Genomic DNA, 27,923 nt, shown 5'->3' on the forward strand with positions numbered 1-27,923 from the left:
GAGCCTCAAGGGGCTGGTCCGGGGACAGACACACAGAGCAGAGAGAGAGAGTCTCGCTCTACGCAGATGACCTTCTCCTATATGTTCCAGACCCACTAGAAGGGAAGGGATGGAAGAACTTATGAGGATTCTGGGGGAATTTGGCCGGTTTTCAGGTTATAAATTGAACATGGGGAAAAGTGAGATGTTTGAGAAACAGACTGGGCGGCAGATCTTGGACAAATGTAGAAGTAACAGAATTGTTGTCATGGGTGACTTCAACTTCCCTAATATTGACCGGAACCTCCTTAGTGCAAATAGTTTGGATGGAGCAGATTTTGTCAGGTGTGTACAGGAAGGATTCCTGACTCAATATATAGATAGGCCGACTAGGGAGGAGGCCATATCGGACTTGGTGCTCGGCAACGAACCAGGCCAGGTGTCAGATGTCTCGGTGGGAGAGCATTTCTGTGACAGTGACCACAACTCCTTAACCTTTACCATCATCATGGAGAGGGATAGGAACAGACAGTATGGGAAGGTATTTATTTGGGGGAGGGGAAATTATACTGCCATTCAACAGGAGCTGAGGAGCATAAAGTGGGAACAATTGTTCTTGGGAAAATGCACAACAGTAATGTGGGGGTTGTTTAAGGAGCACTTGCTGCGAGTGCTGGATAGTTTTATCCCACTGAGATGAGGAAGGAATGGTAAGGTGAAGGAGTCTTGGATGACAAGAGAAGTGGAGCTTGTAGTCAAGAGGAAGAAGGAAGCTTACGTAAGGTTGAGGAAGCAAGGATCTGGCACGGCTCTAGAGGGTTAAAAAGGTAGCCAGGAAGGAACTCAAAAGTGGACTGAGGAGAGCGAGAAGGGGGTATGAAAAAGCCCCGGCAGAAAGGATTAGGGAAAACCCCAAGGCGTTCTACACTTATGTGAGAAATAAGAGGATGATCAGAGTGAGAGTAAGGCTGATCAGGGATAGTGGAGGGAACTTGTGCCTAGAGTCTGAGGAAGTAGGGGAGGCCCTAAATGAATATTTTGCTTCAATATTCACTTGAGAGAGAGACCTTGTTGCTCATGAGAAAAGTGTGAACCAGGTTAATAGACTCGAACGGGTTGATATTAAGAAGGAGGATATGCTAGAAATTTTGAAAAGCATCAGGATAGATAAATCCCCAACACCTGATGGGATATACCCAAGGTTACTACAGGAAGCGAGGGAGGAGATTGCTGCGCCGTTGGCGATGATCTTTGCGTCCTCACTCTCCACTGCCATAGTACCGGATGATTGGAGGGAGGTGAATGTTGTTCCCCTGTTCAAGAAAGGGAATAGGGAAATGCCTTGGAATTACAGACCCATTATGTCTGTGATGATCAAAATATTGGAAAGGATTCTGAGAGATAGGATTTATGATTATTTAGAAAAACATAGTTTGATAAAAGATAGTCAGCATGGCTTTGTGAGGGGCAGGTCATGCCTCACAAGCCTCATTGAATTCTTCGAGGATGTGATGAGACACATTGATGAAGGTCGGGCCATGGATGTGATGTATACGCATTTCAGTAAGGCTTTGATAAGGTTCCCCATGGTAGGCTCATTCAGAAAGTTAGGGGGCATGGGATACAGGGAAATTTGGCTGTCTGAATACAGAATTGGCTGGCCGAAAGAAGACAGCGAGTGGTAGTGGATGGAAAGTATTCCGCCTGGAGGTCGGTGACCACTGGTGTCCCACAAGGATCTGTTCTAGGACCTCTGCTCTTTGTGGTTTTTATAAATGACTTGGATGAGGAAGTGGAAGGGTGGGTTAGTAAGTTTGCCAATGACATGAAGATTGGGGGAGTTGTAGATAGAGTTGAGGGTTGTTGCAGGTTACAACTGGACATTGACAGGATGCAGAGCTGGGCTGAGAAGTGGCAGATGGAGTTTAACCTTGATAAACGTGAAGTGATTCATTTTGAGGAACAGAGGGATCTTGGGGTCCACGTACATTGATCCCTCAAAGATCCCACCCAGGTTGATAGGGTTGTTAAGAAGGCATATGGTGTGTTGGCTTTCATTAACAGGGAGATTGAGTTTAAGAGCCGCGAGGTTTTGTTGCAGCTTTATAAAACCCTAGTTAGACCACACTTGGAATATTGTGTCCAGTTCTGGTCACCTCATTATAGGAAGGATGTGGATGCTTTGGAGAGGGTACAGAGGCAATTTACCCAGATGCTGTCTGAACTAGAGGACATGTCTTATGAAGAAAGGTTGAGGGAGCCAGGGCTTTTCTCACTCGAGCGAAGAAGGCAGAGAGGTGACTTGATAGATGTGTACAAGGTGATGAGAGGAATGGATAGAGTGGATAGCCAGAGACTTTTCCCCAGGGCGGAAATGGCCGTCACGAGGGGACATCATTTTAATGTGATTGGAGGAAGGTATAGGGGAGATGTCAGAGGTGGGTTCTTTACACAAAGAGTGTTGGTTGTTTGGAATGCACTCCCAGCAGAGGTGGTGGAGTCAGAGTCATTAGGGACATTTAAGCAATTTAAGACAAGCACATGGACAGCAGTAAATTGAAAGGGTGTAGATTAGGTTGATCTTAGATTAGGATAAATGGTCGGCACAACATCGTGGGCTGAAGGGCCTGTACTGTGCTGTACTGTTCTATGTTCTATGTTCGTGATCCAGGCAAGGGGGCAGGAGAGGCGATTGGGGGACCTGTCGTTTAGGGTGGTCGGGGGAAACATTTGATACCTAGGCATCCAGGTGGCGCAGGAATGGGAATGGCTACACAAGTTAAATCTGACCCGACTAGTAGACCAAATGAAGGACGATTTCCGAAGGTGGGACGCGCTCCCGTTGTCACTATCTGGGAGGGCGCAGACAGTGAAAATGACGGTCCTCCTGAGATTCCTGTTTGTGTTTTAGTGTCTCCCCATCTTTATTCCACGGTCCTTCTTTAAACGGGTCAATAAGGTCATCACTGGCTTTGTATGGGCGGATAAGACCCCGCGAGTAAAAAAGGGAATGCTGGAGCGGAGTCAGGGGGAGGGCGGGCTGGCGCTGCCGAACTTTAGTTATTAGGGCACTAGTTTGGGGGCATTAGTAACGGCGCCTCTGCCGTTCTTGCCGGCACAGTAGTCCATCAATCCCGGGGTGGTAGCAGCCCTGAGAGTCTGGGGGCGACGAAGGAGACATGTGGGAGTGGGGGGAGCTTCGGCCTGGTCTCAAATCTGCAATAATCACCGGTTTGCCCCTGGGAGGCTGGATGGAGGGTTCCGGAGATGGCAGAGAGCAGGGATTGAGAGGATGGGAGATATGAAGGGAGCTTTTCCAGCCTGAGGGAATTGGACGAGAAATTTGAATTGATGAGAGGGAATGAGTTTAGGTACCTGCAGGCGCGGGACTTCCTACGCAGGCAGGTCTCAACTTTCCCGCTCCTACTGGCAATGGGGATACAGGACAGGGTAGGTTCCAGAATGTGGGTGGGAGAGAGAGGAGGGTTTCTGACATTTACAAGGAACTCATGGGGTCAGAGGTGAAACAGACCGAGGAGTTGAAACGCAAATGGGAAGAGGAGTTAGGAGGAGAGATAGAGGATGGTCTCTGGATGGACGCGTTGAGTAGAGTCAACGCGTCCACATCATGTGCCAGGCTCAGCCTGATACAGTTTAAGGTTGTTCACTGGGCCCACATGACAGTGATCTGGAGGAGCAGGTTCTTTGGAGTAGAAGATAGGTGCGCAAGGTGTACGGGAGGGCCAGCAAACCATGTCCATATGTTCTGGGCATGCCCAAAGCTCAGGGGATTCTAGCAGGGGGTTGCGGATGTCATGTCCAAGGTGTTGAAAACAAGGGTGGCACCGAGTCAAGAGGTGGCGATTTTCGGAGTTTCGGAAGACCCGGGAATCCAGGAGGAGAAAGAGGCGTTCATGCCTTTGCTTCCCTGGTAGCCCGGAGACGGATATTATTAGCTTGGAGGGACTCAAAGCCCCCGAAGTCGGAGACCTGACTAACTGACATGGCTAGCTTTCTCTGTTTGGAGAAAATAAAGTTCACCTTGAGAGTTTCAATGTTAGGATTCGTCCGGAGGTGGTAGCCGTTTGTTGACTTCTTTGGGGAAAATTAACCGTCAGCAGAAAGGGGGTTGAGGTTTAGTTTAGAGTAGGGGTTTAATAAAGATGGGACCTGTGAGGGAGGAAGACGGCTGTTGCACCATGTTTATATTTGCATGTACATTGTTTCTTCTGTTGTTGTTATAAAATCATAAATATATCAATAAAATATTTTTTTTTAAATATCTTTAAATTAGATCATAGATCATAGAATATACAATGCTGAAGGAGGACATTCGGCCCATCGAGTCTGCACTGCCCCTTGGAAAGAACACCCTACCCAAGCCCACACTTCCACCCTATCCCCGTAACCCAGCAACCCCATTTAACCTTTTTTGATACCAAGGGCAATTTGAGCATAGCCAATCCACCTAACCTGCACATCTCTGGACTGTGGGAGGAAACCGGAGCACCCGGAGAAAACCCACGCATACATGGGGAGAACATGCAGACTCCGCACAGACAGTGACCCAAGCCGGGAATCGAACCTAGGACCCTGGAGCTGTGAAGCAACTGTGCTAACGACTATGCTACTGTGCTGCCCTTAGTGTCACAATTTGGCTTACATTAACACTGCAATGAAGTTACTGTGAAAAGCCCCGAGTCGCCACAATCCGGAGCCTGTTCCGGTACACTGAGGGAGAATTCCGAATGTCCAATTCACCTAACAGCACGTCTTTCGGACTTGTGGGAGGAAACTGGAGCACCCGGAGTAAACCCACGCGGACATGGGGAAAACATGCAGACTCCACACAGTGACTCAAGCCGGGAAATGAACCTGGATCCCTGCCGCTGTGAAGCAACAGTGCTAACCACTGTGCTACCATGCTGCCATTATATTTAATGATTTATCTTACTTTGCTGGTTATTTCAACTAGGAATGCACAGTGCAGCATATGTATGGTAAGTAGCAATTTTCAGATAAGCAACCACAACTTATAGTGAAGACTTAACGTAGTTCGTTGGGATCCGCATCCGCAGACTCAGCCTTTGAGATCCTGATTCAGTCATTTGTGAAACCTCCCACCTCAATTCCCAGCACATGGTCACAGATGAGTAAAGCAAAATGAGCAGTGTTAATGAAAGTCAACCCTTTGGAGCTCAATAATTTCAGACCGTAACCTCCGCCCTTTTTGTTTTGTTCTTTGTTGCTGATTTATTTATTTTCCTCTCTTGTTTCACTTCCTTTCAGAGAGCAGCTGTTCAGAATACTGCTATTCACGTTTCCTCTAGACATCTTTTGTTTCATTACTTGTGCCATTACCATTCTCTTTGACCTTCCCTTTGTTTTCTTCCCAGTTTCCCCCTTTCACCTGCTTAAAAAGTATTGCACTGCTAATTTTTCCTGTTCTGATGAAAGCTTGGGCCAAATCACCCGGTCTCCAAATCATTACGATTAGAGATGGGTATCAGGAACCTGAGGAAGTTCTCACCTGTGGACCTTGTGGGAATTGCCCAGGACGTTTAAACTGATGGATAATTCCCCAGGTTACTGTGCAAATGGCTCCAACTCTGAGCTACAGTTAGTGACTTCGAACATTTTCATGAAACGTATCTGACTAGCTACCCAGGAAACATGAGACAGATTAAAACATAGTTGAACACCCGGGTAACTCCAGATCTGATCGCATCATCAGCTCTACTACCACCCCATTGCCCAACTACCACTCATCACCCCTCCAATTCAATCCTCGTACAACCATCAACCTAAGCCCCAACCCAACTTGACTAGCACCCCCTTCCTGACTTAACCATCTCCTGACCCCATTATCCCCACATCATCTGATCTGACTACCCCACCCTGCCTGCAAATTACCCAGTTACCCAACCGCCTATCCGCCCACTCATTCATTCACTCACATTTGAAGACTAGACCTTATGACAGCTGGTGAAGTAAAAAGGGGATGTGTCCTATCTTCCCTCAACTCTACTCCGATGAAATTCCCCAAGAAGCGTTGAGCTTTGCAGTTCTGTGAAGGCTGGAAGAATTGCACAGCAATGTCGAGTTGAGGGAATCTCCGAGTACAGCAGCAATCCATTCATCATTGCCACTATTCTCAAGGTTCAGGCTATAAACCTGATTTCTCTCGTCATGTGAGTGTTCCTTTAAGAATGGTTTGGTCTTACCACATGACTTGAAGCACAGCTTCAGTGATCTCATTTGTGGGTGGAGGTGCCCTGTGGCTGTCAGGTGAGGGGGTTTAGGTTTTTTTTGTTGCTTTGGACTGCAGAAGAGAAGCAGTGTTTCCCTGTTTTCGTTTTAAAGCTGTTCCAGAGAACTGAAAGCATTTAGTTGTGGAAAACTGCCTTAGTAACTTTAAACATAGAGTTGCTTTCCGGAAGGAGTTTTGAATCTGCTACTGGACATAATCTCAGGGAAAGGACCAGTCCCATTCAAGTGAGGTTACAGTGTGCTGGGCCACACCCTTGAAAGGAGTTTAGGTTTAATGGATTTTGTACTGAATTGGAACAGCTACTAAGAGCGATTCATTAAGAGTTGAGATATACAATATATAGAGAGAGAGAGATTTTTTTATAACATATATAGATTACTGTACCTTTATGTTTATAATTGATAACAAATTCTTGTTGTGTTTTATATATGCTAACTACATTCTTAGAATAAACCTAGTTTCGATAAAAGCGCCTAGGAAGTCTGATGAATCACACCTGAAGTGAAGGGTCCTGTGCTCATCCTAGCCAAATTCAACATAAAGGTTGTAAGTCAGGTGAACTTCATAACACACTTTGGAGTTTCTAAGCCCTGGCCCATAACACTTGCTTTACAAATGTTGCCAGGCCTGTTGAGTGTTTCCAGCATTTCCTGTCTTTATTTGCATTCCTAATTTCTTGCCAAACCTGCATCTCACCTTTGTGTCAGATTACAGATTTGTTAAACACAATTACCCTTTCATTAATCCATGTTGGCTTTTCTTGATCATGTTATCATTTTCTATGTGCCATAATAATAGTTTCTAGCGTTTTGCCTCCTACTATAATGAAAGTCTACAAGTTCCCATTTTCTCTCTTTCTCCTTTTTTTAAATAGTTGGCAACCTTTCAATCCTTAGGAACTATCCTGGAATCTAAAGAAATTCTGGGAAGAAAGAAAGACTTGAATTTATAGAGCATGTTTCACAACCACCAGGCATTTTGAAGTGTTTTATATCCAATGAAGTACTTTTGAAGTGTAGTCACTGTTGTAGTGCATAAAACGTGTCAGCAAATAATACATAGCAGAAATGTGATAATGACCAGATAATTTGCTTTTGTGGTGCTCATTGAGCAATAATTAGGACACGAGGTATAACTCCCTTGCACATATTCAAAATAGTAACATGAGATCCTTCAAAGGGCGCAGAGAGGACCTTGGGGGTTTCATCGTAAAGTTGGCACCTCCAAAGAACTGCACACCCTCAACTATACTGAAGATCTAAATCAATGAATTCATTATCTGCAGCTACCTTTCAAAACCCTAGGATGCTGGTCATCAGGTCCAAGTAATTTGTTGCTCCTTATTCCCATTAATTTCACCAATACTATGGAGTATCAACCACCCCATGCCTGCATCCTATGCAGCAGATACAGGCACGCGTAGGAAGAATAAACAAGGAAAACCCATTAGGGCATTTGTGTTGGAGCACGCAATAAGTGACATATACAGAGCCAGATGCACAGGTTTGTAAAAATTGAAACACTGTGCACACCTGAAAATGAAAATTGCTTATTGTCACGAGTAGGCTTCAATGAAGTTACTGTGAAAAGCCCCCTATGCATTAAGTCGGAGACATCCACAGGTTTATGACCCAGGGACTGGCAGACATTGAGCCAAACACACAATCATTGCAACTGCACCAGTTCATTCAGCATTGATCCTCCTTTCAATTCATTGCTGATCTGTATCTCAACTACAATAGGTTTGCTCCATATCCTTCATTATCCTTACCAACAAACATTTCACCATCTCAGTCTTGAAAGTTTCAATTGAGCCCCTGACATTCACTGGCTTTGGAGGAGAGAGTTCCAGATTTCTACTACCTGTTTTGTTAAGAAGTGTTTCCTGATTTCGCTGCTGAGTGCCCTGACTCTAATTTTAACATTATGCCTCCTTGTTTTGAAAAGACAATCATAGCCACACATGCAAACTGGAAAAAGATAGACCCACACAAATAATTCAATTAGATTTAAATGGAAAATAAGTTTTATTGTTCATCCACTTTTGAAAAACCAATGTGTTGGAAGCAGTGTAACACGGTATCTCCATGCTGTATTCATTGATTACTACAAGCTAATCATTGCCATCTCTCCTCACCACATTTAAAGTTTACAAGATGTACCACAATTATGCCCTCAACCTCTGCGTGCAAGTCCTCTTTTTGGTCCCTATTGGCTCAATTCCTCTTCTTAGCACCCTTTTATGTGACTATAGAAGATTTTGATATTGCCTTTTATTGCTAGTTACCAGTCTCTTTTCATACTCTCTTTGCTTCTTCACCTCTACTCTGAAGTTTCTATATTCAGCTTGGGTTTCAACCATAATTCCTACTTGACACCTCTCAGAAGCATATTTTTCACCTTTTATCTTAATTTCTATCTCCTTTGTCATCCTGGGAGCTCTGAATTGGTTTGCTCTACCTTTCCCTTTCAAGGGAAAATACTCGGACTGTGTCTGAATCATCTTTTTTTTGATGGTAGCCCATTGATCAGCTACCATTTTTCCTGCCAACCTTTGACTCCAATTTATTCAACCGAATTGGTTCTTACCCCGTTAAAGTTGGTTTTCCCCCAGTTCATTTTCCTTGCTCTGGACCTTTCTTTGTCCTTTTCCACCGCCAGCCCAAAAGATCTGATACATTGATCACTGCCCTAAATGTTCACGACTGAGAATTAATCTACTCTGCCCAACTGATTTCCTTTTATTTATAAATTTAGAGGAGCCAATTCATTTTTTCCAATTAAGGTGGCCAGTCCACCTAGCCTGCACATTTTTGGGTTGTGGGGGCGAAACCCACGCAAACACGGGGAGAATGTACATCCCCAACTAATTTCCAAGAACCAAGGCCTTGCAGTGCTTCCTTCCTTGTTAGACTGAAAACATACTGGAAAAAAATATTCTTAAACATACACTAGGAACTCATGCCCCTTTCCACCTATTACACTACCAGTACATCAGTCTATAGTTGGATAGTTAGAAGTCCCCCATTATATGTACTGTAGACGTTTTGCACCTTTTTGTAATTTCTTTGTAAATTTGTTCCTTTACACTCTTCTATGGAGGAATCCTCTTTCTAATTCGTCAAAATCTGACTAAACCTCATAAGCACTTAATAAGTCATCTTTTTTGTAAATCCTATTCATGAAAGTTAATAATGTATCCAAACCTTCATCTGAGTTCAAATGCTCCGGATCCAATTCTGAGAATACCTTGCATCTTTTTGTTACATTAGCGAAGAGCCAGGGCCATTCCTTGTTTTTTCTTGAGCAAGGAAGTAAACATTGTCCACATGGCAACTTCATTCCTCCATTGGTCATAGGGTTGACGCTCAGAAAATAATGGTGGATAGTCATACCCCAACACTCTACCCTTAGATTCAGCCAAGTTTTCCAAGCTAATCCCAATCATGTTTCAAGGCTGGAATTCAGGACAGTCTTTCATCTGAAAAAATCTTAGGTTGCAATCCTTTTTGTTTTTTAAACTTACTTGCCGAAACCATCCTCTGCTGCCATTGTTTAGCTCCGACGGTGTCTCAGTAATACAAACTAGAAAGCAATTCCAATTTTATTGAATTCTACAATCACTTCTCATCACAGTGCCACCTGTATCCCCTTTATATATATTATGCAGTCTGCCAAACAACCAATGTGGTCTATTAAACAATTAAAGCACCAATTCTGACTTAAGCATTGGGGAACATCAACTCTTTCCTAACAATCTCTGCTTACATATACAGACCTAATTGCCTAACGTTGTTTTGGGCGCTGGTGAAGAATGGGACATTAGTACTGCATGAATGCAGGATGGCCTGGCATCTGTTTCTGTCGCTCCTAGGTCACATGTGCTCCCAAATACAAACTTCCCTCTCAACTTGCTCCCGCTGAGCCAGAATGTTCTCCTATGACCGTGTGCAGCTGTGTGGGTCTTGTGTGAGACTCAACGCCATGGTCATACCCTGAGAGATGGTTGGAAAAAGAATAGATAGAAGGGCAAAGGTTCTGCAAATGGTGTCCCATCAATTATCTCATGAGGCGTAATGGTAATCTGAGTCAGTGCAGAATATCGTAAGACGCAGTTGCTGCCAAGTGTCATGTGAGAGTACCTTTAAGAAATGAATGTTTAAGCAATGTACCTTTAAGAAAATGGTGATGTTAGAGAGTGGGTGGAGCTGAGCTCAGTTCGGCCATTTTGAGGTTCTGGGTTTTTTAGTTTTCAGTTTGAGACAGCAGCTAGGGTGTGACTGTGTTTTTGTGGCTGTGAGATGCATGAAGAAAAAGCAAGGTCCTGGAGCTGAAGTCAACCAAGCTGATATATCTCTGCCACCCAACAGAAAATATATATTAACTTTAGCCTGGTGTGTTACTGATTTTGTGAAGGTGAAGTCTTTTGAAATGAAATGAAAATCGCTTATTGTCACAAGTAGGCTTCAAATGAAGTTACTGTGAAAAGCCCCTAGTCACCACATTCCGGCGCCTGTGGATGTGTAAAGGAACAGTTTGCAGGATTGGGTTGTGCTGTATAATTTTCGGGGTTATCTTTGAAGTAAGGGGTGTTAAGAGATCCAATGTTTATTTAAAAGGTTAATTTGAGTTCATGGAATAAATGTTGTTTTGTTTTAAAAACCACGTGTCCATAATTGTAATACTACACCTGGGGAACAAGCCGTGTGCTTCAAAAGCAACAATCCAATAAAGGTGGGGGTTGGTTGAACTCCATGATACATTTTGGGGATCTGAAAACAACTCTCCCATAACACAAGATGCTGCCATTTCGAAGGTTGTGTCTTATGAACCTTTTCCAGCTGTAACCTTGTACATTGTGCTTTTATTACAATGTGAATATGACGCTGTAATGTCTATACTTTCTTTTGGAAGGTCCATGATTTGTCAGTAACCAGTTGGACAACTATTGCAGTTAGTACTTAATTGACTCTTGATAGATATCTCTTCGGAGTGCTGGCAGCACTTTCATCCACTTTCTACCTCACAGCAGGAACTCCTTACAGGCTCTCCTTTTCTACCGCACCCAGGAAGTGTTAGCCACGTGGAGCCTGCCCCAGCATCTGTACTGTTTCTGGGATTGGTGGACACGCCTCCCTCTTGCACCCGTCCACCCCATTCGGGGTAGTTTCCCCTGAGGCAGGTTCGGCGAATCAAGAAATTTCCCAACTCGAGCGCAAAAATCTGGGGCGGAATTCTCCGCTCCCGCGATAAATCGGGAAGGCTGTCGTGAACTCGGCCGAGTTTCACGATGGCCTCGGAGGCCGCTCTTCTCACCTTAATCACCCCCACCCGGGGGGCTTGGAGCAGAGCTCCGTAACTCTCGGCCGCCGGGCCTTGACGTTTGCGTCAAGGCGGCGCGCCGAGAATGACGCGACGGTGGAGCCCAAGTGACGTCAGCCGCGCATGCGCAGGTTGGGCGGCTCCAACCCGCGCATGCGCGGCTGACGTCACGACGGCTGACGGCTCAAACCCGCGCATGCGCGGTTGCCAGCTTCCCCTCCGCTGCCCCACAAGACGTGGCGGCTTGATCTTGCGGGGCGGCGGAGGGGAAAGAGTGCGTCGTTCCCTCCCGAGCACGGCCGTGGTGCTCACTCCCCTCTCCGCCCCCCACAAGCCTCAAACTAGCATTTGGCGCCCATGTTCATGACGGCAGCGGTGGTTGCCGCCGTCGTGAACCGGTCGGGAACGTCAGGCCGCTCGGCCCATTCGGGCCGGAGGTTCGCCGGTTGCCGTGAAAAACGGCCAGCGGCGATTCTTCCGAGCGGGATGTGGGAGAATCGCGGGGGGCGCCAGGGGGGTGTGTCGTGAGTCGCCGGCCCTCCCGCGATTCTCCCACCCGGCGTGGGGAGCGGAGAATTCTGCCCCTGGACCCTAGTCTCCAACCATACATGGGAACAAAGGACCAGAAGTAGGTAATTCAGCCCTTGAGTTTATTCCACCATTAAGTTGGATTATACCTCATTTGTAACTCCATCTACCTGCCTTTATTCCAGGACCAATCATACCTTTGCCCGACAAAAAAAATCAATTTGGTGTTGAAATTTTCAACTGACCCCCAACTTCATTCATCAGCTTGTAATATTTTGGGTGGGAGGGGGGTAGGGAGAAGGGAGAGGAAGAGTTCCTAATGCTTCCACTTTTGTAAAGGAGCACTTCGGGACATCATCCGCAAACAGTTGAGCTCTGGCTTAAAGCTTAGGCTTCATTGTTTGGCATTCTCCTTTGAAGATACTTCCACAAAATTAAAAGAATACATTAGTTTTCCTTTATACTTATCCTGCACTTTCTCTTTCCACTCCCCTAAATAATAAAGCACTATGTTGAGAGAAGTCAGGTGGGTGTCACTTGTCACTTTTAGATGCAACAACAACAGTTTGTTTTGATTCAGTGTCAGCAGAAGGAACATCCTGTGCTGTCAGTTAGATTTTGTAACCCTTCGAAGTCAGTCTAAAAAAAATTTGACTATAATAAGGAGTGGCACCAATTTACTTGTGGAGCTTAATGTACACATAATATGCCTCCAGACTCACAACACCATCAATGAACACGGGATCGTTAATTAAAATATTTGACTTGCGCCAATGTCTGATCATGATGACTTGGAAAGGATTGCTAAAGTATTAAATATCCCACTTGACTATCCAGTTTAATTCTATGCCTGGATGAGGAAGCAGAGAATTTTCTGCAGATGAAAATATGGTTATGGAAAAATTAAATAAAAATGAGACAGAATTATTTTTGTTGAATAATGCCATGGAGATTTCTTTAAATGACCAGAGGCCGAGGTCAGTCACTCCAAAAACTGTTTTGGTGGGTATCAATTCAGTCACTAATATTCAAGGGGCCTAATTAAAGCAGCAGAGTTACGGTCAAAGATTTCTTGGATGTACATGAATTTTCCTTAACAATTTAAACAAATTGAAAGTCAGGTTGTACGCTTATGAAATCATGTTATTGCATTGTCCTCAGGCTAAGAAGCAGGCGTGGGTGGCACTCAACCCCACCCCAGGAAACGCCTAACCCCCCAAAACAACATTAATCATGGTTTGCAAAATCCTGCAGGATCTATTACATTTATATCAGGGAGGTCGTAATTTCCTTTTTTTTTAATGGGGGGGGGGGGAAATCAGGTAGTGATAAGAATAACAGGTGCCACCTTCAAATCCCCTCCAGAATTAACTACATACTTCTTTGATATCTGGCACTCCTCATCCCAGGATGTCTGCAGCAACCCTGGACTAGTGAAGACCAGCCTATGATATCCTGTATACATGTGGTTCACCCCACCGGATGCAGGCGAGTGTGAGAATGGCATACACTGGTACACCGGAACAAGAGTGTCACCTATGGGTGCAATAACTAAAGAATGGTGTACAGGAAGGATAATGGGAGCTCTGATTATTGTTCCCCAAGGACAACCCTCACTCGCAACTGGTGGGCATGTACTAACCATGGATGCATGGAGCTAGCCTGCCTAGCCCTTGGCCTGGAAAGAGGGCAGAGGTGCCCCGGTGAGGTTATTCACGACAAATACGTCCACTATGAAATTAGAAATGCGTTAAAACGTACAGTGAGCATGCCCCTACCCACTTGTCCTGAAACACCCCAGGGCCCCAAAATGGATTGGTATTAAAACACACCGGAAAGTTAGTGTTCGATAACACACACTACAAATCGGTACTAGTAGCGGTATCTGGCCAGGATACAATTACCAGACTGGTGTCCCTCCCCACTTAGGAAATTGTACTTCCACTTAACCCAGCAATTACTCAGCCCAAAGACTGGGACACATGAGGGGAAAGAAATACCCAGAACCAAGGGGGTGCAAGAGAAGGGAATTCCTGAATGATCTGGTGACCGCATATGAGGCAGGGGCATCCACCACAACGCCCTTGATTTGGCTGATTTGGTCAATAAGCTCAGAGTCCTGACTCGACAAGTTAAACAGACCTTGGACAGCTTAAACAAAAACTCTCGGCAAGGTGCCGAGGGAGATCTGGCGGGGAATAGGGCCAGTAGCCTTATGGTTACTGTACTGGAAGGCCACACCAAAACAATCAGATCGCCTGAGGGAGTGTGAAAGATGATGCCAGGTAACAGAACTCTATGCACTATCTATGGCCAATGCACTGTCAAGGAGCTGCAAGAGAACCTCGACCAGGTTAGCAGGGGGGACATTCCGTCCTGGATCAGTGATGAACAAAGCGAACATCTGTACCGGGGAAAAAGCCACCCTCGTGTAACAAACTGCCAACTGCGGCAAATGACCATAGTCTGGTCTAACGATAGCTATCGGGGGACCTGGGGACCCAGTTAGGGATCCCAGTAATAAGGACAAAGTCGTGTTGAGACACTTCGCAGCCGAAGATATAGGAGTCATTCAAGGAGGGATGTGGATGGGATATCAAGGGACTCTCCTGTATCTGATCGAGAAAGGAGGGAAACTCCTAGGCACCAGTCTGGACAAGTGTGAACACACAGACAAAACAGTTGTGTGCCCATAACCGATGTATGAGAATGAACATGCCCTGTGTGGGTTCAGGACAACTACCAACCTAAATTGTACACCGGAAATTAGAAATCTGGAAAGGGATGTCACCCAGGTATCTTACAGGGGGGAAGGAGAATATTGCATCACAACCTTGCTAGCAAAAAAACAATATGAGGCAACACCATGTACCATTCAGAACACCTCCTTTTATTTTAGGTCACACATTCCTGCTGGGATAGGGTTGATTGAAATGGTAGACATACACCAGAGGGAGAAAATATAAATCCTAGTAAGGAACTAAGACAAAATGTGGCCGAGTATTTTGAAAAATTTGACACCGGGATAACACTTCTGCCCAAGAAACTTCAACAAATTTGGACGCAATTGATCACACCACATAAGTCCTTTGTCAAAGTAGTGCAACAAATAGGGCAAATAAAAAAAGAAACATTAGTGAGATCAATGTCTTCACATGGTGGGAGGACCTCTGGGATTGGGGTTCAAATATTCAAATTCACCCATGGGTCTGCCTCTTGTCACAGATAACCGTAGTAGGCATTCTGCTTATGGCGGTGTACCTAACCATCGTTGCACTCAAATTCATCCATTGGAAAAATAATTCATACAATGCCTGAATTCAGAAATGGCTCTCAAACTTCGGGAAAGAATATACAAAGAGAGCCCTTGATATTTCTGTTCGGTATCACAATGTACTTAGTTCCACTGTTCCAATCATTACTGGTTTTGTTGCAATAGAACAGTACAGCACAGAACAGGCCCTTCGGCCCTCGATGTTGTGCCGAGCTTTGTCCGAAACCAAGATCAAGCTATCCCACTCCCTGTCATTCTGGTGTGCTCCATGTGCCTATCCAATAACCGCTTGAAAGTTCCTAAAGTGTCCGACTCCACTATCACAGCAGGCAGTCCAGTCCACACCCTAACCACTCTCTGAGTAAAGAACCTACCTCGGACATCCCTCCTATACCTCCCACCCTGAATCTTATAGTTATGCCCTCTTGTAAAAGCTACATCCGCCCGAGGAAATAGTCTCTGAAAGTCCACTCTATCTATCCCCCTCATCACCTTATAAATCTCTATTAAGTCACCTCTCATCCTCCTCTAAGGTAATAGTTCCCTGCTCTGTATATGTGTATCACTATTGACTCTATTGTATTTTTCTTATAGCTCTGTATCACTATTGATGTTGCTGAATGCACTATTTATTAAGTTTGTTGCACTATTGTGGGCTAGGAATGACATTGTAAACCCAAGATCAGGATCCTTACTCGTCTTAGATGGTTTGGTTGGGATTGTGTTATCTGGTTCACTGAAGCTCACGAGATCAAGAGGAGGGACTGTGGTAACCTACCAGGGCCTAGCGCTTAGGCCCGATTAAAAGTGGCCATTTTAAATTAAAGAATTGGGTAATTTAAAACAAACCACAGGAAACCGGGATTAGACGTTCTCTACCTGCACATTTCTCCAAGTCACAAAATTCCAGGCTCAGTTCCCACTTAGGATCATAGAATCAATACAGTACAGAAGGAAGCCATTTGGCCCATCAAGTCTGCACTGACCCTTTGAAAGAGCACCCCACTTAGGCTCAAATCCCCACCCTATCCCGTAACCCAGTAACCCCACCTAACCTTTTGGACACAAAGAGACAATTTATCATGGCCAATCCACTTAACCTGCACATCTTTGGACTGTGGGAAGAAACTGGAGCACCCGGAGAAAACCTACGCAGACAGGGGGAGAATAGTCACCCAAGGTCAGAATCGACCCTGGGTCCCTGATGCTGTGAGACAGCAGTGCTACCACTGTGCCACCCCTCGAGCACAAAGACAAAGGTCTACACTCCATTGCAGTATTGATGGAGTGCTGCACTGTCAAAGGTGCCCTCTTTCAGTTGATTTTTAAAAAATAAATATGGAGTACCCAATTCATTATTTTCCAATTAAGTGGCAATTTAGCATGGACGATTCACCTACTCTGCACATCTTTTTGGGTTGTGGGGGTGAAACCCATGCAGAAATGGGGAGAATGTGCAAACTCCACAAGGACAGTGACCCAGGGCAGGGATCGAACCCGGATCCTTGGCATTGTGAGGCAGCAACACTAACCACTGCACCACCGTGCTGCCTGTCGTCTTTCTGTTGCGAAAGTGAATTAAGGCACCACATGCCTACTTGGATGAATGTAAAAGATCCCACAGTGCCATTTTGAAGAGGAGCAGAGGAGTTATCCCTGTCTTGGACAATATTTATTTCCTAATCAAAATCACAAAAATAGATTATCTAGTCGTTGTCACATTGCTGTTTGTGGGAGTTTGCTGCCCCCAAATTAGTTGCCACGTTTTCTACATTGCACAATGACTTCGCTTAAGTATTTATTTATTTTTATATAAATTTAGAGTACCCAATTCTTTTTTTCCAATTAAAGGGCAATTTAGCGTGGCCAATTCACCTATCAGGCACACGCAGACACGGCAAGCATGTGAAAACTCCACACGGACAGTGACCCCGGGCCTGGATCAATCCCGGGTCCTCAGCGCCTTGAGACAGCAGTGCTAACCACTGCGCGCCACCCCACCCCACCCCCCCATAAAATATTTAATTGCCCGTAAAGCCGGGAGACATCTGGCGGTCTTAAAAAGCGGCATAGAAACGCACGTCTTTTCTTCAAGTCAATCTCCTCCAACAGGCCTGGCAGGACCATGGAGGCACTGAACAGTACCTTAACCTTTGGTTTTAAAAATTGCAACAGTTTAAAAAAAAATCATCCAAGTCAGTAACAGACACTGAACCAGCTTAATATGCTGTACGTGCCCACTAATGAACTGAACTAAAACCAGAGGCATGGCAGCAAATCACTGGCCTTACCATGCCATCTGCTGTATGAAACATTTATGGCAGCATCTAATAGAATATGGAAGTAGACAAGTGAATAACCTCAACTTTTCTGAGTCTTTTAATGACACTAGCAAAATGTGCAAAGATTTTAAAAAAGAACTGCTTATTCTATACCAAGAAATAAGATTCTACAAGCAATGACTGAGCTAAAGAGCAAAATGTTCTCCTTTACATATCATGGCCTCAGCACAGATAATGCTCCCGAATATCAGTGCCTTAAGTTATCACAAGATGGTTGTGAATGAACTCAGCATACTTAAAAAGAATAAATATAGGAGTCACTGGCATACAATACAGTACAATATAGGGATAATACTAAAGTATTCAATATAGTCAGTACCAGAAGCTGGGAACAAGTTCCAACCTACTCTCCCACAAAAGAATTATGCACAAAAGGAAGATCTGGAAAAAAAAAGCTACAGAAATTGCAACAAGGAATAATCTAAAACACATGCAAGATTCACATGCAGGAAGTAGAAACACCATATTTGAAAATTACTTATTATATACCCGTTTATCCTCATATTTTCTTGAGGAAATAAATTTTTGATTTATTGTAGCCAAGTCTTTTCAGATTAAGTATGTTCTTAAAATTAAAGGAAACAGTGGATTAGTAACTGTGCTTCGTCAGGAACTGCTGCACTACATGGATGGGTATGTAATAAGAGTCAGATTTTAACATCCAAATGAGTTTCCACCACATTCAGTTTCTTACCTTCGTTCAGAACCAAACAAGCGTGCCAACTCCATTTTGCCAGGACTGCCGGAACGAAACCGCTGCTCCTGGTGCCCATCTACTCGAAACGCCTGTTTGTTGCTGATCCTCCTGGCTTTGGGGACATCTGCCATTCGGGCATAGTCCAGATTGATCCGTGTAGCTGGGGAATGGTATGGCCCTTCCCCAACCCTGCTGTTTGAACTTGTTATGTTCGTCAACGTGGTACCGCTAGTCTCCGAGTCCAAGGAGCTCTGGGAAGAGCTAACACAAGAACCACTGCTGTGAAGGTTACCTGTAGGAGTGAAAGGATCGCTGTACAGGCTAGATGGGCATGGCATTACCATGCTACTCTCAGAGGAACTGTACCTGCTGATGTTGCTGCTTCCAGGAGGCGAGGCGAGCTGCTTTGAGTCAGACTTCAGCTTCTCCAGGGAAAAATAGCCACTTTCCACACGCTTCTTCTGATGGCTGTCCACCTCATTACCATTAACCATATTCTGGACTGCTATTCAGGAGAAAGCGAAAATTTCTTTACAATCAGAGTGCAAAGGTACTACAGACCTCCATCAAGGTGGCAGAGATAATATACTTAGAATGCACTACAGTAAAAAGCAGCAGCATTTAACTCTTTCATCATCATTGATAGCAAATGATGTTAAGACATCTTCCTACACCCCACGTTTAATCAATCAAGCCTATGACTTGATAAATTTTACTTGCACATATTGGCAGAGGTTGCATGAAAAACCGAATGTACCTGTGCAAAACGTTTGTGATTGCATAGCACTGAACAATGGGGTGTGAACAAGAATATAGGGCCATAATATCTGGGTATTTTACTCAAGTCTGAAAGTAGATCCGTGATTGTATCAGAGCAAAGCTCTGGAATTTCAATGATGTCACTGCAGTAAGTGACTGCCAGTTTCGGCTGGATGGAAACGGAGGCCAGTGGTTCCTAAACTCATTTTGAACAGAGACACCTGTCGACAGAAATTCTATCACTGCCTGGGGACAATCCAGATTGTTTATTACAGCTTTTGATTTAATGAACTCCAGGGACTAACAATCAACTCTTATTTTTATATTTTACTCTTACTTTTGTTAATAATTAAATGGCTTACATATTAACCTGATGGTCTATTCCCATACCTTATAAAATCACATCAGTACTTAACTTTCTCAAACATTTTTAGAACTATTAGCAGAGGATTTCAGACAACTTCATTTATTTTAAGTCCAGAATGTTTAACTGCAGCTGTGCAATTTAAGCAAGTGTTCTTTGTCTCGAGGCTGAACCATTCTGGCTGGTTAAATACCAGAAACATTCTGATACATATTTAAGGGTTTTCTAACCTGTGCTCATTTAAATCTGTTCTTGACGATCAAAGATACAACATTAATGGGGAAATTGGGCCCAATACAAAAATGCAAATTGTTCAGAAATGGTAATAAAATGAAAAGCAAAGAAATACATAATTGGGAATGTTTTCTAGTTTGAAAATGGAAACTGTAATAGAGATTGGTTGGTTGTGTTGGTGGAACTAGTAATTTGAAATGTTTATAAGCCTAACAACACTCTAAACCGATGTTTACCTAGGCCAAGTATAAACGGATGGAATGTCAAGAGTTTAAGTATAGATGCTAGCATTCTAATGGAGAAGGTGGGTACGAATTTCACAATTACACTCTAAAAGGTGTCACAACACTCACTAATGTTATCAGTGCGGGCATCCCAATTCGGAACATCAGTTCATGGGGGTGCATAGTTTTGTCTTATTTTTAAAAATATTTTAAATTTAGAGTACCCAATTCATTTTTTCCAATTAAGGGGCAATTTAGAGTGGCCAGTCATTCACTTGCCTGCACATCTTTTGGGTTGCGGGGGCGAAACCCACGCAAACACGGGGAGAATGTGCAAACTCCACACGGACAGTGACCCAGAGCCGGGATCGAACCTGGGACCTCAGCGCCATGAGGCAGCAGGGCTAACCCAATGCACCACCGTGCTGCCCTTGAAGTTTTATTAATCGATAAATTGGCAACAGATGACAGTTCTGGAATCCACATTATAAGAGGGATGTAATAGCACTGAAAAGAGTGCAGACAAGATTTACCAGGATGTTGCCTGGGCTGGAGAGTTTTAGGTATGAAGAGAGATTGGATAGATATGGATTGTTTTCCTTGGAGCAGAGGAGACTGAGTGGGGACATGATTGAGATGTATCAAGTTATGAGGGGCATAGATAGACAGGAACAAACTTTTACCCTTGGAGGGGTTAATGACCAGGGCATAGATTTAAAATAAGGGCAGGAGGTTTAGAGAGAATGCGAGGACCACAAGACCATAAGACATAGGAGCAGAATTAGCAGAATTTCAGAGTCAGGGCAATTATAGAAATTATACCCCACCAATTGGTGGGGCGGTAAATAGTGAGGATAGCCTTCGATTACAGGAGAATATAAATGGGCTGGTCAGAGGCAAATTAAATTCAAACCTGACAAGTGTGAGGTGATGCATTCTGGCAGGACAAACAAGGCAAGGGAATACATGATCGATTCTGCTCCCCCATTCAATCATAGCTGATATGTTTCTCATACACATCCCCATTATCTAGCCTTCTCCCCATAACGCCTGATCACCTTACTAATCAAGAACTTTTTTACCCCAAGAGTGATTCGCTGCCTGAAAGGGTGGTGGAGGCAGCTGGGGGGTGGGTGGGGGGGGTGGGGGGGAGAAATTAGAATGGTTAGGTGGTTGTGTTTGTCAGGCACGGACGCGATGGACCGAAGGGCCTTTCCTGTGCTGTATGATTCTATGACTCTATGAGTTTTGTTGTTCTTTGATTATGCTTTCTGTTTTTTCGACTGAATGCCCCTATCAACCTCTATGACTATACATTAACCTTCAGGGACCTTCCTGATCGTTGATAATCTGTTTCTCCTCCATAAATTATAAACACTTGATTACTTAAACTGCCATTCTAAACTGGTTACCAGGAGAGATGCATACCAATTCAGGCACTTTGAATACTGTCTACTACTGCCTCCACACAAATGCAAAATAAAATTTGAGACGCTTAATTTTGCAACCCTTCTCTTGTTAGTTCCACCTTATTAAATATTATAAAATTCAAAACCATGCATTTTCAGTGATAAATACCCCAGAAAGCTCCCCACTCTTATTTTATCCTCAGGATAAAGTGTCTGCAATGATGTCTTCTCTCCCAGCTGCATGAAATATTTTTAAGTTACACGGTTGCAATAGCAACCATCATCGGAATAACCGAATTACCTTGAAATGTCTCCCGAAATTGTGAAGTGGTTGTAGTCTGTATAAGTAATTGTCTCTGCTGGGTTGCTGGCAACGTAAACCATGAAATGCTATAACACCAGTACCAGGCTTAAAGTCTCTTTTCTGGTCATGGGTTCTAGGAAGTCTCAGATGGCCTGTATTTTTGCATCTCATAGTGTAACTTGACTGTGTCCCCCAGATATGAAAGTTTGGACTTCAGCAAATTCGCTTTTCACTCGATTCCTCACAAGATTGACTTTGTCTCCGCCGTCAGACAGTTCCTTTATGTGGTGTAGGTGCTCCTTCTGGCTGAACACCACTAAGTCATTACTGTATATAGCATAGTGACTGCATCCTCAAATTGCTCTCTCCGTGAGCCACAGAGCAGTTACGGGACGCTCTTCCTCCTGAAAGCCTTAACTTTGGATTGGTAAGGTCCTCGGGGAGTCACACAAATGATGATCGCCTTTACCTTCCCAGTCAGAGGTACTTGCCCGTAGCCCTTTAACAAGGTTAAGTGGGTGATGAATTGCGACCGTCCAACACTTTTGATACCATCTTCCAAACACGGAATTTGAAACAAATCACTCTGGACTATGGCATTTTCCCGTCTGCAGCCCACGCACAGTCTCTGGGTTCCATCTGGTTCGGGCACCATGGTGATAGGGGAGCTCCAGTCACTGGAACTCAATTCAATGAGGTCAGTCTTGAGCAGATACTCAATTGCCTTCTGTACCTGCGATAACTTTGCTGGATTTAATCTAGATGGATTGCATGCATTATTAATCCCATTCAACCTTGGTTATTCCATCCATATGTTTATAGGAGTGGAGTTACCGTCAGTTTGCTCTGACTCTTATCTGGGAGATGACTTAACCATTGGTTTAAATGTTTCAGCGCTTCCTCATTGTCTAAGTGAATTATAGGAACATCATGTTCAGAATTTGACCCCCTCCCCTTCCTTTCTAATAACAAGACCTCCTGCTTCTTCTCATCTCCTCTAATCCAAGAGGTGTTCATTTGACACACTAATGTGTGATTTCCGTGTATCTGGGGGAAGCACCAGATAGTTTTCCTCGCTCACTTTCCTTTCAATGCACCATGGCCCACTGAATCTAGCTTTCAGGGCTGTGCCTGACACAATTAACAACACAAGCTTTCTCTCTCCAGTTATAAAACTCTTCAGTCTGGGCCTTCGTATCAGCCCTGGCTTTTATTCTTTGCTGGGATGTCTTTAAATATGTTACTTTTGAGTCACTCTTGTAATTCAATCAAACTCTTGATTGAATTGAATACATTTGCCTTGTCTTCTGTGTTTGTCTCATTATCATTTAGCTGGCTAAAAATTGTATCAGATAACCTGATCTGGCCTCAGCCTGGGCTCGCAACTCCTGCCTCTTCTATCTTCGTTTATGAGCCTCTGATTGCATCTCCACGCAACCCAGAAATACTCCAAGGAGTCTTTTTGTAATTTCTCTATGGTAGGACTCTCTAACGGCCGTATGACTACAGTAGGCATCACTACCATCTGGGATCCTGTGATCCCATTCCCTAGAATGAAATGAATGGCTGCAATGGGCTGGGTTTCTACTATGCCTGCCACTATTTCCCTCATCTTCAAGGCACTCTAGAAGCTTATTTTTACTAACACAATTTCTTTCCGTTCTCTGACAATGCTGGTGATGAGCACCGTTTCTTTTAATATCCCTTCTGGACAACAAATGTCTTTATCCCACAACATTAGGGATTGACACGCCCCAGCATCTAGGAACATTTTCAAATATTTTCCCCTTTGATGCCGTCCACATGTAAAATTTTATCCTGCTCCACACATGTTCCCTCACATTGGCGATTCCTTTACTGTCTACAAATCCCACTTGCTTTTCCTGTTCTCCAGCCTGTAATTTCATATTTCCAGTTTAAGATTTGTAACACCCTACGGCCAACCATTTAATCCCCAGCATAGTGATTTGGTGTGGCCCAGTTTATTACAATGAAAACATCCAATCTTTTTCATATGTCTCATCCCTTCAACAAACTCTGTTGTATTTTGAGGTGGAACTCCTTTGAGTTTCTGTCCACTCCTCCTCTGGCTGACCTGTCCCCTCTTGCACTTTCCCAAGTTCTAACTTCAGAATCAAAGTATTTGTACGGTGAAGGAGGCCATTCGGCCCATCAAGTCTGCACTGACCCTTCAAAAGAGCACCTTACCCAGGTTCACTCCCCACCCTATCCTCATAAACCCACCTTACCCGCACATCTTTGGACACTAAGGGCCAATTTAACATGGCCAATCCACCTACCCTACACATCTTTGGACACTAAGGGGCAATTTACCATGGTCAATCCCACTTAACTTGCACATCTTTGGACTGTGGGAGGAAACTGGAGCACCCGGAAGAAATCCATGTAGACACAGAGAGAACATGCAAACTCCACACAGATAGTCACCCAAGGGCGGAATTGAACCCGGGTACGTGGCACTATGAGGCAGCAGTGCTAACCACTGTGCCAGCTGATTTTCTCGGTTTTAAAATTGGGTCTAAAGAAAGGCTTTGGTCTATGAACCAGCTCATAGTCGTTCGCCAGCTCCGTGGCTTGACTGACAGTTCAAACTTTCTGCTCCTCAACATCAGTTCTGCCAATTCCCTCAATTTGGTTTTAGGCACACTTTTCAAGATTACTAGGGTTACATTGTATACATCCAGGTAAGATCGAGCTAGATCAAGAGCCATTTTCTGGTGCCTTCTTACTTAATATAACACGTTCTTACGTGGTTCCACTTGTTTCTCACTCTCAACACACCTGATTACTATTTAAACCCATTAAAGGATGAGACGCATACCAATTGAGGCCTTTTGAATACTGTCTACTGATGTCTCCATGCGGATTCATGACAAAGGTGAACTCTCAAAACAAAGGTAATTAAGAGTGACTTCTGAGAATGTTCGTTCAGATAAGGGACGATCAAAAGGGAAAAATGGTATATCAGAGACAAGCTCACTCTATGCAAGTTGGCTGTTTTGAGAGCTCAGCCCACAGCAGAAAGCTGTGTCAACTCCCAACAAGCTGTGCTTGGACAAAAGCCTGTTTGAGAAACCAGTTGTTCTATCCTAAACCAGAATAACCTGAAAAGATATGGGTGCCTTGTGTTGTATTTATTCATGGATTTTTTTTAAATTTAGAGTACCCAATTCATTTTTTTCCATTTAAGGGCTAATATTAGCGTGTTCAATCCACCTATCCTGCACATCTTTTGTTTGCGGACGAAACCCACGCAAACACGGGGAGAATATGCAAACTCCACACGGACAGTGACCCAGAGCCGGGATCGAACCTGGGACCTCGGTGCCGTGAGACTGCAGTACTAACTACTGCGTCACCATGCTGTCCCTTTATTCCTGGATTTTGCCGATAGTTTTAAATCTTGTGGGATATTGTTTGGGGAGGTTTAGCTCTGAAGTTACAAAAATAGTGGGATTATGAACTGGGTAAATTTAAAGATACTGGGCTAGATTCTCCATTCCTGCGACTGTGTTGACGCCGGGGCAGCATTCGTGAACTTTGACAACAGCAAAACTGGTGCCGAAACTGAACCGATTCAGCGACTGTGGAGGGGTAGCACTGGCAGCACAAACGATTCCAATGAAAAACGGTGCTGGATTTTCAGGGTCTGTGATTGGCACTCGGAGGCTGACAAGCTGCAGTCACATATACACATTACAATCCCCACACACACCCAGGTCAGCCAACAAGATGGCGCTGGTGTGCTGGAGGACGCCCATACAGCTGATGGGTCGGCTTGGGCCAGAGGGCACATAGGGAAATGACCTGGGATAGACGCCTATACGACCCGTGGCCCTAAGTTCACAGTGTGCTGTCAGCAGTGTGCGCAGCTGCATGGCTGCCTTTCCAGCTGTGGCAATGGTGTTCCATGCCCGTCCACGCCGACCCCACAGCCCACATCCTGCCCACCCCCATCCCGGCCAACGCCACATCTGTCAGCAATGTTGGACACTTTCCACCCCCGCTCTCTCTCTCTCTCTCTCTCTCTCTCTGCAGCCACGGTGCCGGTTTCACAATTTTTAAAAGCACAAGTGAACGGTGCCATTGGCCATGAACTTGGCCCATTGGAGGTGGAGAATCACAGACGGCCCAGAGAATGCTGGATCAGGTCCGCTAAAGATATGCAAACAGTGTTTAATGTACGCACATTCTGGAACACATTGACAGAGCTGTTGAGGTGACGGAGAATTGCAATTTAGAACATAGAACATAGAACGATACAGCGCAGTACAGGCCCTTCGGCCCTCGATGTTGCACCGACATGGAAAAAATCTAAAGGCCATCTAACCTACACTATGCCCTTATCATCCATATGCTTATCCAATAAATTTTTAAATGCCCTCAATGTTGGCATGTTCACTACTGTTGCAGGTAGGGCATTCCACGGCCTCACCACTCTTTGCGTAAAAAACCCACCTCTGACCTCTGTCCTATATCTATTACCCCTCAATTTAAGGCTATGTCCCCTCGTGCTAGCCACCTCCATCCGCGGGAGAAGGCTCTCGCTGTCCACCCTATCTAACCCTCTGATCATTTTGTATGCCTCTATTAAGTCACCTCTTAACCTTCTTCTCTCTAACGAAAACAACCTCAAGTCCATCAGCCTTTCCTCATAAGATTTTCCCTCCATACCAGGCAACATCCTGGTAAATCTCCTCTGCACCCGTTCCAAAGCTTCCACGTCCTTCCTATAATGAGGCGACCAGAACTGTACGCAATACTCCAAATGCGGCCGTACTAGAGTTTTGTACAACTGCAACATGACCTCATGGCTCCGGAACTCAATCCCTCTACCAATAAAGGCCAACACACCATAGGCCTTCTTCACAACCCTATCAACCTGGGTGGCAACTTTCAGGGATCTATGTACATGGACACCGAGATCCCTCTGCTCATCTACACTACCAAGAATTTTACCATTAGCCAAATATTCCGCATTTCTGTTATTCTTTCCAAAGTGAATCACCTCACACTTCTCCACATTAAACTCCATTTGCCACCTCTCAGCCCAGCTCTGCAGCTTATCTATGTCCCTCTGTAACCTGCAACATCCTTCCGCACTGTCTACAACTCCACCGACTTTAGTGTCGTCTGCAAATTTACTCACCCATCCTTCTGCGCCCTCCTCTAGGTCATTTATAAAAATGACAAACAGCAACGGCCCCAGAACAGATCCTTGTGGTACGCCACTCGTAACTGAACTCCATTCTGAACATTTCCCATCAACTACCACTCTCTGTCTTCTTTCAACTAGCCAATTTCTGATCCACATCTCTAAATCACCCTCAATCCCCAGCCTCCGTATTTTCTGCAATAGACGACCGTGGGGAACCTTATCAAACGCTTTACTGAAATCCATGTACACCACATCAACTGCTCTACCCTCGTCTACCTGTTCAGTCACCTTCTCAAAGAACTCGATAAGGTTTGTGAGGCATGACCTACCCTTCACAAAACCATGCTGACTGTCCCTAATCATATTATTCCTATCTAGATGATTATAAATCGTATCTTTTATAATCCTCTCCAAGACTTTACCCACCACAGACGTTAGGCTCACCGGCCTATAGTTACCGGGGTTATCTCTACTCCCCTTCTTGAACAAAGGGACCACATTTGCTATCCTCCAGTCCTCTGGCACTATTCCTGTAGCCAATGATGACCTAAAAATCAAAGCCAAAGGCTCAGCAATCTCTTCCCTGGCTTCCCAGAGAATCCTAGGATAAATCCCATCCGGCCCCGGGGACTTATCTATTTTCACCTTGTCCAGAATTGCCAACACTTCTTCCCTACGCACCTCAATGCCATCTATTCTAATAGCCTGGGTCTCAGCATTCTCCTCCACAATATTATCTTTTTCTTGAGTGAATACTGACGAAAAGTATTCATTTAGTATCTCGCTTATCTCCTCAGCCTCCACACACAACTTCCCACCACTGTCCTTGACTGGCCCTACTCTTACCCTAGTCATTCTTTTATTCCTGACATACCTATAGAAAGCTTTTGGGTTTTCCTTGATCCTACCTGCCAAAGACTTCTCATGTCCCCTCCTTGCTCGTCTCAGCTCTCTCTTTAGATCCTTCCTCGCTTCCTTGTAAATATCAAGCGCCCCAACTGAAACTTCACGCCTCATCTTCACATAGGCCTCCTTCT

At 44.5% G+C, this 27,923-nt stretch overlaps 1 protein-coding gene across 2 annotated transcripts in view; it reads right to left on the reverse strand.

The window, feature by feature from the left end:
• LOC119979096 (protein outspread-like) overlaps positions 1-27,923 on the reverse strand; it is a 295,919-nt gene that overhangs the window by 74,203 nt on the left and 193,793 nt on the right. The window contains exon 7 of one of the 2 annotated variants that reach the window (XM_038821092.1): positions 18,411-18,918. In XM_038821092.1, the coding sequence (XP_038677020.1) occupies positions 18,411-18,918 (508 nt within the window). The remainder of the gene's footprint in view (positions 1-18,410; positions 18,919-27,923) is intronic. The other variant, XM_038821093.1, reaches the window with a different exon arrangement.

Source organism: Scyliorhinus canicula, chromosome 15, assembly GCF_902713615.1.
Source record: "Scyliorhinus canicula chromosome 15, sScyCan1.1, whole genome shotgun sequence".
Classification (NCBI taxonomy): Eukaryota; Metazoa; Chordata; class Chondrichthyes; order Carcharhiniformes; family Scyliorhinidae; genus Scyliorhinus; species Scyliorhinus canicula.